This window comes from Peromyscus leucopus, chromosome 16_21 (genome assembly GCF_004664715.2).
Source record: "Peromyscus leucopus breed LL Stock chromosome 16_21, UCI_PerLeu_2.1, whole genome shotgun sequence".
Taxonomy (NCBI): Eukaryota; Metazoa; Chordata; class Mammalia; order Rodentia; family Cricetidae; genus Peromyscus; species Peromyscus leucopus.
In genome coordinates this window covers 15,348,750-15,359,612 of record NC_051084.1, presented here as the reverse complement: position 1 = coordinate 15,359,612, position 10,863 = coordinate 15,348,750, and the positions used below count along the sequence as shown (strand labels likewise).

The 10,863-nt window shown below is 52.0% G+C and overlaps 1 protein-coding gene across 1 annotated transcript; it reads left to right on the top strand.

The window, feature by feature from the left end:
* The first annotated feature begins 2,648 nt into the window (after positions 1–2,648).
* Positions 2,649–4,737, top strand: Cstb (cystatin B). The gene is made up of 3 exons (XM_028861280.2): positions 2,649–2,826; positions 4,008–4,109; positions 4,403–4,737. The coding sequence occupies exons 1-3, from the start codon at positions 2,761–2,763 to the stop codon at positions 4,529–4,531; spliced, it is 297 nt and encodes a 98-aa protein (XP_028717113.1). The 5' UTR covers positions 2,649–2,760; the 3' UTR covers positions 4,532–4,737.
* The last annotated feature ends 6,126 nt before the right edge of the window (positions 4,738–10,863 follow it).

Genomic DNA, 10,863 nt, shown 5'->3' with positions numbered 1-10,863 from the left:
ACCCCTTTCTTCTGTCCTTGACTCTAAAGCCAGAACCATGTGACTGAAGCTGCCAAGTTCTGTTGCTTGCGGGGGTTGGAGCATGACCCCTTGTTTAACCACATGTTCACCAGCTTTCTGTTTTTGATGGTTTTCTTCACTACCTAAGCTTGGCTGTTCTGAAATTAGATCTGTAGACCAGGCTGGCTTCAGACTAGTACTGGGATTAAAGGCGTGTGCCACCACACCTGGTTCTAAGATTTTTTTTTAAATTCCTTTTCACCTGTTGGAAGCTTAGCTGGGTGGGATCTTGCCCTGAGGTCACCACTCCCTTTATTCCATTTAACATCAGGAATTTGTTTAAGCTGTTTGTTTTCTTGAACACAGGGCTTCACCCGATTCTACTTCCTGGCACCCCTTTTCCCTTGAACATTTTGTATTTGTATAATACATTTGTAATGTAAATAACATTTGTATTCGTATTTCTCCATGTACATTTTGTACTTTTCCTTCCTCAGCTTGCTCCTTTTCACTACAGATCTTCATAAGAGTGAACGCTAATAACCACAGGACAGAGTCTGTACTAAGCTGGTTTGAAATTTCCTCTGCCAATGCTATTAATCCAAGGTAGCCTGAGGTAGACTTCTCGGACAAGGCATAAAACAGCCACATTCTTAGCTAAAAATATTATAAGAATGGTCTCTAGCCACATACAAATACTCTTCCTCTCTGAAACCTCTAGAGCCAGGCCCCCACAGTTCAAGTCACCCCCAGCACCACTGTCCTCCCTGCTCCTTACTGGTATGGCCCATTAAGCCCCACTTAAAGTGTTCAATTGCTTTTCTAATCCGAAGTCCCAAAGTCCACATTCCTTCAAACAAAAGCATGGTCAAGCCTCTCACAGCAACACCCCCGTCCCTGGTACCAACTTCTGTCTTAGTTTGGGTTTTATTGCCACCACAGCCTGCATGTATGTCTGGGCACCACTTGCATACTTGGTGCCCACAGAGGCCAGAGGTGGGCATCAGATCCCCTGGAACTAGAGTTAAAGATGGTTGTGAACTACAATGTGGGTGCTGGGAACTGAACAGGATCCTCTAGAAGAGCAGCCAGTGTTGTTAACTTCTGAACCATCTCTCCAGCCCCTCACTCGGCTCTTTACCTGGGTTCTGAGGATCAAATTCAGGTTGTCAGCCTTGCATAGCAAGCACTTTATGATGCACTACCTCTGCAAACCCGGAATTCTTTTATAAATTTTTAAGACAAGGTCTCACCCGGCTATATTGCTTAGCTTCTCAAGGGCTGGGATAGAAGGCGTACACCGTCACATCCAGAGATCAAATTCTGACATTTTTGCGGATAGAAAAACAAGCAGCAGGGGTCCTGGGACTGAAGGTCGCGTTAGACCCTAAGTTAACCTGTAAGCCCCACCTGCCCAAGGATCAGGTAACTTCCTGGAATGCTGGGAGTTGTAGTTTTTGAAAATAACAAAGCATCTCAAAGTACAGTGGCCTATGGGTTTTGTCCTTATAAGCCCCGCCAACATGTGTCTCCCGATGGTAGTCCTGAACAAATTCCATCTTTGTCAATATTTAATCTTTTAATAAAAGCTTGCTTTAATTTGGTCAAAATGGTAGAACTTGTTTTTCTCCGACGAATCTCAGGATTAACAGTCACTCAAACAAGACCACTGACAGAGGGCATGTTGGGGTCCTCATGGTTCCCAGCCTGTGCTGGGTATGAGAGAGTGGAGTCTGGACCACCCCACTCTGTGCCCGGTGGTGGGGCTGGGATTCCCCAAGCCCTTACAGCCCAACAAAGCGAAGTATGTCCACACCCATTTCATTAAGGAAGAATGGACTTCCCAGATCAGTTCACGGGGCACCCCCATACGCTCTTATGTCATGGGGTTATCAGGACCCACAAACTCAGTCCACCAGGGGGGACCTCGGACATCTAGGTCCTCATTCATCTCTGTTTTTGTGCCCACACTACAGAAGGAGGGCTAGGGACCCACCCAGGCCCCCACTTCATGATCACAAGACAAGGGGGAATTGAGACGGCCAAGGCTGGACTTCGTGTCCATCCGCTTCATGGAAAGAATGAGACACACACACACACACACACACACACACACACACACACACACCCTCCAATCCCTGCATCCTGTGTGAGATACACACACACACACACACACACACACACACACACACACACACACCCTCCAATCCCTGCATCATGTGAATGAGACACACACACACACACACACACACACCCTCCAATCCCTGCATCCTGTGTGAGATACACACACACACACACACACACACACACACACACACACACACACACACACACACACACACACACACACACACACACACACACACACACACACACACACACACACACACCCTCCAATCCCTGCATCCTGTGTGAGGATTCGGATGCTCCTAGGTCAGTCAGAGATACTCCTACAGTCACTCCGCGCCACTGAAGGGCAATCAACTACTCCCAGCCTCCGAAGCCCACTTCGGGGAAGGGACGTGAGGTATCCACTAGACCGTGCGTACTCTCCGCCCACGCCCAGTGTGGGTCTCATGACTGCGGGTGATGACATTGGAGAGGAGGAGGGTGCGGCGCCCCGCCCCGTCGCTTTGTCACGTGCCACGCACCCGGGGGGCGGAGCCGAGCCAGCTTCTTCTAGGGTCCCGGAACCCAGGACTCCTAGCTGTCTCTGTCCTTAGCACCTCTGTCTGTGTCACCAGGTCCTCTGCAGCCAAGATGATGTGTGGCGGGCCCTCCGCCACGCAGCCGGCCACGGCCGAGACTCAGAAGATCGCCGACGAGGTGAGTCTGGGCCCCGGGTCAGGCCAGCAGGAGCCAGGCCCACGGGGACCCGGCGGCCTAAGGGACCGGCGTGTCCAGACCGGCCCGGGTCCCCCAGCAGGGTTCGGGCGCGGTCGCACATGTGGCTGGGAGCTGGGACTCTGGGACTCCGGGACTGGGCTGTGTCTGCAGCTGCTTGCGTACGAGGGGACCGCCCACCTCTTAGGAAACACTCACCGGGATCGGTGGAGGGATGAGCCGGTCCCAAAGGATGAGCCGGTCCCAAAGAGTTCAGGAAGGCAGCTCGCAGTGCTAGAGCCCAGGGGTAAAACCAGACTAGCACGAAGATGAGGCACCCTCCGACTTCAACCCATGCCCAAACAAGAGGGTCGATGAGGGCTAGCTTGGGCTACAGTGGCAGTCTCCTTAAAGAGCTAGGAATATAGCTCAGTGGCAGGACACACCTCACCACTAGGAAAAAAAAGTTGTAAAACTTGCTAGTGCCTAGATTTTCTAGTCTACAACCAGAGGGTGGCCCTGGTTGGGAGGGGCTGGTGAATGAGTCTGGGGCAGCCTGCCCTGTGGCTGTTAGCAGAACAGAGAGTCAATACGGTCGAGGGAGGTTCAGGTTATTAACAAGAGAAGAGAAGCTAAACATGTCCGACCTTCAGTGTTCCTGCTACTTCCCAAGTCCAGGGTCCTGTCCACCAAGCCGAACTGTCCTTGGGAGGTTTGTGCTCTGACCGAAGTGGCCAGGAAGGAGTGAGTCATCTCCATGAGACCCTGAAAATGAGGAATTGGTACAGATACCCTTGCCAAGCCCTCCCCTGGCAGGCAGGCCCAAGCAACCCTTGTCTGTCATCATTCTTACTTAGCCTGGACCGACTTGCACCCCTGACTCTGAACTGAGTACTGGCAGGGTGTGGTGTCACATGCCAGCACTCCAGAGGCAGAGACAGGGGAATCTCTCGGAGTTTGAAGCCAACCTGGTTTACACAGTTCCAGGCCAGCTATAGCGACACAGTGAGACTCTGTCTCAAAAAAGGAGGAGCTGTGTTCCCCATTATCAGTGGGGCCAACAGCATACCATGTCCCCAGTTGTGAGGAACACTGGTGTTGAGGGCTGGCAGGGGGGATCCTGGGAGAGGCAGGAAAGCACCTACTGATGAGTCTGAGTCCAACCCTTACCTCCCACTATCCAGGTGAAATCCCAGCTTGAAGAGAAAGAAAATCAGAAGTTCACCGTCTTCAAAGCCATATCCTTCAGGCAACAGGTGGTGGCTGGCACCAACTTCTTTATCAAGGTGGGTACTGAGTACTGAGTGACCTGGGAAGGACTGAGGACATAATCTTAGAGTATAGGAGAGTGTTCTTTCTGCAACCTCCTCTTTTAGAGGGACACCCCTTAAGAAGACACAGGTCGTGAGAGGATGAATTTGGGGTACCGGGGCTCCTGGCCTTGAAGGAAGAGACAGACAAGCATTGTCATGGGCCCAGTTGCCGGTGCCCTGTCCGGGCTCAGCTCTTCTGAGGCTGGGTGGAGCCTGCAGCTGGGGCCTCACCTTTCCCTCCTGGGCCCCTCTTTCTCCCCCTCCAGGTTGATGTTGGTGATGATAAGTTCGTGCACTTGAGGGTGTTCAGAGCCCTGCCTCATGAAAACAAGCCCTTGACCCTGTCTTCATACCAGACCAACAAAGAACAACATGATGAGCTGAGCTACTTCTGATTCTGCAGCCCCTTTGCCAAATACTTCATCTTGTTCTTCTGTGTTTGGGACCACAAAGTAAATACCCCTCTGTGATGGAGGGGGTGGGGTTGAGCAGCTTCTTCTGTGATTCCCAAATTGCATTGTGTTTGTTTTCTTCCAAGTAATTATTTTCAGGAAGCTACCTATGATCTCTAAATATATATTTTTAGAGTCTATACAAACTGTCTCCTTTGTTTAGAATTTTTCCCTTTGTTTAAAAATCATAGTCACTGTCAGGTGGTGGCGGTGCACATGTGAGCACTCAGGAGGGCAGAGGCAGGTGGGTCTCTGTGAGTTTGAGGTTAACCTGGTCTACAGAGTGAGTTCCAGGACAGCCAGGACTACACAAACAAACAAAAATTTAAAATAAACAAACAAAAATCACAGTCACAACATAGATATTGCCAAGAAAAGGTAAGTAACTATTTACTTGCTATTCAAATATTTCTATATTTATTTACCAGTGTGCCTGCACATACATGAATATATACATGCATGCCATGGTATACATACAGAGGTCAGAGGACAGCCTGCTTCAGTTGATTCTTTCCTTCTATCACATGAGTCTCTGGGATCGAACTCAGGTCGCAGCGAGTGTCTTTAGCCACTGAACCATTTATAAACTGGCACCAGGCTCTGGTTTAATCCCCAACATTGTAAAACCACAGTTGGTCATAGCTGACGTGGCCCAGCTGGTAGAGCCCCTTCTGTGACAGGCATGGCCTGACCTAGCCTGGGAAAGACTTCCTGCTCTGGGGCACTGGAGTGACCAGGTTCACTAACCACAGCACCTGAGTGGGAGAGTCAGGGCTCACCCCTGTCGTCTAACCATGCTTTGTTAGTGACGGCTCAGCTCAGCTACGGGTTCTTGTTCCCATGTCTCAGTCTCCTATGATAAAAGGCTTGGGGTGAGTCGACCAGTTCTAGAGTGTCAGCACGAGGCTGGTGGGACACATTCACATGCTGCACTGCTCTGCCACACCACGGTTGTCAGATAACTACACAGCCCAGAGCACAACGTGTGTGTGTGTGTGTGTGTGTGTGTGTGTGTGTGTGTGTGTGTGTGTGTGTGTTTCTAAGTGGAGGCACCCTGGCCAGTCTGCCTCCACTTAGGAAGGCCAGTGGTCTTCCCCAGGGGATCAGTGTCATCTATTTGAAAGAGGAAGATGGGTGACATTTCTTGAGTTCAGAGTCATGCTGTAAACACATTACTGGGGACTGCTGAACTGCGGTCACCTCCAAGGCACATCAAGACTGTGTGGCGAGTGTACAGACAGACTTAGGAACCCTGGTGATAAGTAAGGCCAGTGAGTGCTCAGAGCTGGGGAGGGGGTGGTGAAGATGAACAACGGGCCCAGCCCCCTGTGCCGTATAGGACCCCAAGAATAAACCTGGAACTCGGGTGGAATGCCTGCCTAGCGTCCCAATGCCCTGGTTAGATCCTCAGCAGCACCAAAGACAGTAGACGGACATGACACGTGAGATCTGCTTTGTCCCTGGCCAGGAGGCTGAGTGTAAGTAAGGCAGGTAGGGCAGATGCTCCTGAGGCTGTAAGAAGGGGCCAATGTGTCATCCAGCAGGAAGGGCGGTGAATCATCAGCTGTGACTGGAAATACCCCACCCCACCCCCAACCCGTGTGCCCGCACGCACACACGCCACACACCACAGTGAGCAACCAGAGCAGGCAGAAGCTGGAGTTTAGAAGCTGTGCGTGCAAGCAGGACCGAGCAAGGTCACTGTGGGACCTGGATACAAGCTGTAACTGTCACGGGGTCTGGTACGAATCCTGGTTGGTAACATGATTTCTACAAGGTGGTCGGTTTCATCAAATGCTTCCCTTGGAGAGCATGGAGGGAGCAGCAGTGTGGGGGTTGCTGGGGTACTCTGTTGCCAGGATGGGGGACCCAGGGTGTGCACTGTGATGACGGCTGTTCTGACACCCGGAGGAGGGCCGGCTGACTCCTGGAGGAAGTGTGCAGAGGAACAAAGCCACCTGGGGCCATCCTGGTGCTCACAGCATGCTGGAAAGCTGTTTTCCTCACCTGAGAAAAGTAGGGAGGGACGACTGAGCTCTGTGACCTCTGACCCCATGACTAGGAGCATGTGATTGGGCAGGGTTGCTCACCTTATGGTAACCAGAGGCAGATGGAGCCAGGAAGGGACCAAGGAGGTCAAGTTATGTACTTCAAAGGCACAGCCCTAGTGACTTCCAACGAGGACCCTCCTCCGAATGGCCATTCAGCTATGAAATCATGCCTGGATTAACCCATTGATGAAGTCACCCTCACGTGCCAGTCACCTCAGAACATGCTGTGGGAGCAAGCCTCCAGCTCAAAAGCCTATGGGGACATTTCACATCCAAACTCAGCAGACAAGTCTGGAGGGTGTCAATGAGAGGTGGGGTCTGATGGGTGTGTGAAATAAGCCATGTCCCAGTTGAGATCTGTAGAGGAAGTCATGGGGGCTGAGGGTCTCTCCCACTGCCCAGGCGGAAGCAGAGCGAGAGCTCACATTGGTTGAGAACACTCAAGGAGAGAGCCTGAATGTGGCTGAAGGACTTTGATGATCCCTTGGGAATAATGCTGAGATATTCCACTGGGATGATCTGTGTGCCCACCACAGCCAGAGCTGAGGACTTGGAGACCTAGCATGCTCCTGGTAAGGAGGCCCGAGGCTTCTGAACCAATCAGGATGCTGGGTCCTTAGTCTCAGCACATGCTCATTCTGGAACAGAGGAAAGGCAACACAGTCACACCCCTACTCACTTGCCATGGACTACATCCCTTTTAGACCTAAAATCTAGACTTTACTCATGATTCTGACGGACATGCCTTTCCCCAGAGCGTCCTGCCTGGGCAATGTAAACAAATGACTCAAGAAATCAGTAAAGCTATCATCAGTGGTGCCCCTACCATAGGTGGGGCTTCTCCCTGTGCAGGTCGGGTCCTGCTCCAGAGACCGGCACCTGTGTGATATCTCACCACCTCTGCCCCTTGGATGATCACTGGCATGCTTGGTGCTGCTGCACAGTCTGGCAGCATCACCATGTGCTGGCACTAGGCATCTTTGCACCTGCACCTCGTTCAAGACTAGCTGGGAAAGATGGGTGAAGGGTGGTGTGAAATGCCCAGCATATGCAAGAATGGGCTGTTCTGAGCTGGTGCCTGCGTGGTGAGGCCAGTTTGAAAATGTTCATTCTGCTCCCCGTCCCCATGAAACCAGCCCCTTTACAGTGTTCCTCATGCTGCCCTGGAGGATAGGGGGATTGAGAAGGTACTAATTAGAGCATCCTCTGTCCTAAGAGCCTCAGGTCTTCACTCGGGATCTCAGTGCCAAGCAGCAGGTGCGGTCCCCAGTCCTCGGGCATTCGGAGTTCTCAGTTACTGTTTTGAAGTCTGAGAGCTTTGCACCCCATGCCTCTACTCTCGCTGAGCAGAGTAGCCATGCACTGGGCTGATTGAAGTCTGAGAGAGCCTTAGCAGCACAGCCTGGGAGGTTAACAGTGTCCTCCCCAGCTGGGAGAGAAGTCAGGCCAGGTGGTACCACCACACCCTCCTGCACCGTCAGCCTGCACCGGGAAAAATACTATTAGGTGCAGCTGATGGGATGAAATTAGATCCTCATTAAGGCAGTGATAACAATGCATGTAATCATAATTGGATGCATGTTCTGCAAGGGAAAAATTGCAGACCTGCGGGGTGGAATCGCTCCACTCCCAGCGTGTCCAGAAGTCCTAATGGACTGCTTGAAGACAGCATAACTCTGTTTCTGCCTGGAGGTCATCAGAATCACTGAAGAAACTGTGGGTTCTGCAGGCCTGGGGCTGGGAGCTGCCATGCATGAAGCTGAGTGGTGTTTCTAATGTGTGGCCTATGGGGAGCCATGAGAGCTGTGGGAGGCCTTAGAGCAGTGAGGGAGGTCTGCCTGTTGTAGAGACCTGCCCAGTAGCCAACGTGGGTGCTAGCAGCTGGAGCCAGGAGAAGCGGTTTGCTCTGGGCCACAGTTAAGTCCAAGCTCTAAGAATAGCTGGGTTCATGCCTGGATATGAACACCAAGACATATTGTCCAGAGACTGTCACACCAAGTGCCACAATCTAGTGGCTTAAACATCAAGAACTTACTCTCTCAAATTCTGATGCCTGAGGTCCAAATCCCAGAAGTGAGCAGGACGAGAGACCCTGTGAAGGTCCAGGGAAGCCATTTCCCCATGTCCTGTGTCTACCATGCTGCTGTCCACAGATGGTGCTCTTGGCTCCTGCTCTACCTCTGGGCTGACCTCCTCCAGTCTCCTGCCTCCGCGTCCCATCTTCTGGGTCTCCAAATTTCCCTTCTACATGGACATCAGCTGAACAATCCAACCTAATCTATTGTGACCACTAATTTCATCTCCAACACCTCATTCTAAACGAGGTCACAGGCATGTGGTATCAACGTGGAGACAATGTTTGGGGATCCATTTAACCCTAGGACACTGGCACAGTAAACACCAGGGTCTAAGGTGTTGTCTTCTATCCCATGCCCTGTCCTGAGGCCTCACCTACCAGGCCCTGCTCGTGCCCTGCTGCCACAAAAAGGCCATCTGGAATGGGTGTTATGAATTATTGCACGGGGGGGGGGGGGGCCGCGGACGGACAGGAGAGTGCAGGGAAACACCTGGGCAGATGCAGTGGCGGGCTGGGAAGATGCACGCCATGTGGGCATGGTGGCAGCCGCGGCCAGTAATTCACAACCCAGATGCTGCATCCACGTGGAGAGTTTATTATAATTGAGAGATGAAGAGAAAGAGGAAAGAGAAAGACAGAGAGGAAGAGAGAGGGGGGTGCACCTCGTGGGAGGAAAAGTGGAAGAGGAGTGGGGAAGGGGAGGAATTTTTCCTTAGGATGAGGCTTTTATGGCAGGACCCAGGGTAGCGCCAAGGGGTGGGATTTCAAGGGGGCAGATCAGAATATTAACAATGGGGGCATCTTCTCCTCCTGACTGAAGTCTGAGCAGGGGTGGCCCAGGAGCTCCAGGCTCTGCAGGCAGATCTGGAGGGATCAAGTGCAGTCCTTTGCTGCTGGCTCCAGATGTGCGCCATACACAGCCCAGATGTGTGCTACTCCCACTCAGTGAGGAGGCTGGGGAGCGAGACCATCAGGCTGATCACTCCAGGTGTTCTGTCCTGGTTCAGGGACTACTCTGTCCCTGCTGGGCCCTTGTTTGGAAGGAAGCCATTGCTCTAGATCTCCAGGGGTGGGGCCTAGGTGTTCCCTGGCCCTGAACTGAGTGCTCTACTCACAGGCCACCTTCTTATTAGGACACCAGACAAGAGGCAGAGTCCCAATTCTGCCTGTCCTCATCTTACTTCACTGTGATATTTGGAAAGACCCGATTACAAACAAACAAAAAACCCTGACAACCCCGACATTCAGGAACACCATTGGGGGTGGGGGACAGTTACTTAGAATTCATTGCACCTCCAGGTATATCTTTATAGCCAGATCCTGACTTCACATTTTGAATGGGTGAACAGTGTGATGTTACATTGCAGTAAGCAGACAGATTTGTAATGCCAGGCACTCTCTGTTTTCTCCTGCTTCCCTGGCTGGAGTCTGTACATGTCAGGGAGACAGTCCATGTGTGGATAAGGCCATATCACAAGAATGCAGGGAGGCGGTGAGCTGCAGAGATGGCTCCGTGGTTAAGAGCACTTGTTGCTCTTGCAGAGGACCCAGGTTCTGTTCCCAGCACCCACATGGTGGCTCTCAACTGTCTGTAACTGTGGTTCTAGGGGATGTGATCCCTCTTCTGATCTCCATGGGCAGACATACTGGCTGTGCAGATAGGCATGCAGGCAAAACACTCACACCCATAAATAGATATAATGAATAAATCCCTTAAAAAATGCAGGGAAGCATTGAAGGCCTGGGCCAGCCCCTGGAAGGGATCACGGTCAGTGACCAGCTTAGCCTGCAGGCACAGGTTCTCCAAGGCAGTGAAGGTGGGATTCCAAGCAGAGCAAGACCCTGGAGGTTTCTGGAAAGTCTGGCTTAGCAGGCACTGGCCAGGTCTCTCAGGCTCCCTGCCTTCACAAAGAGCTGAAAAGAACAATCTTACACAAGACGGTAGCAGAGGCCCTGGCAGAGGCACACTGGGAAGTCAGGATTGGACTCAGCACGTGCTCCAAGTGCTCACAAGAGACATAATGCACAGAAGGTTGCTGAGCCAGGGGCGGTATATGGCCAGATCTTCTGACACTCATTGGTCTAGCAATCCTTCGGTCCAGCTGGCTTACTGCAAACCCCGGGGACGTCTTCCCCCACCTCCCTTC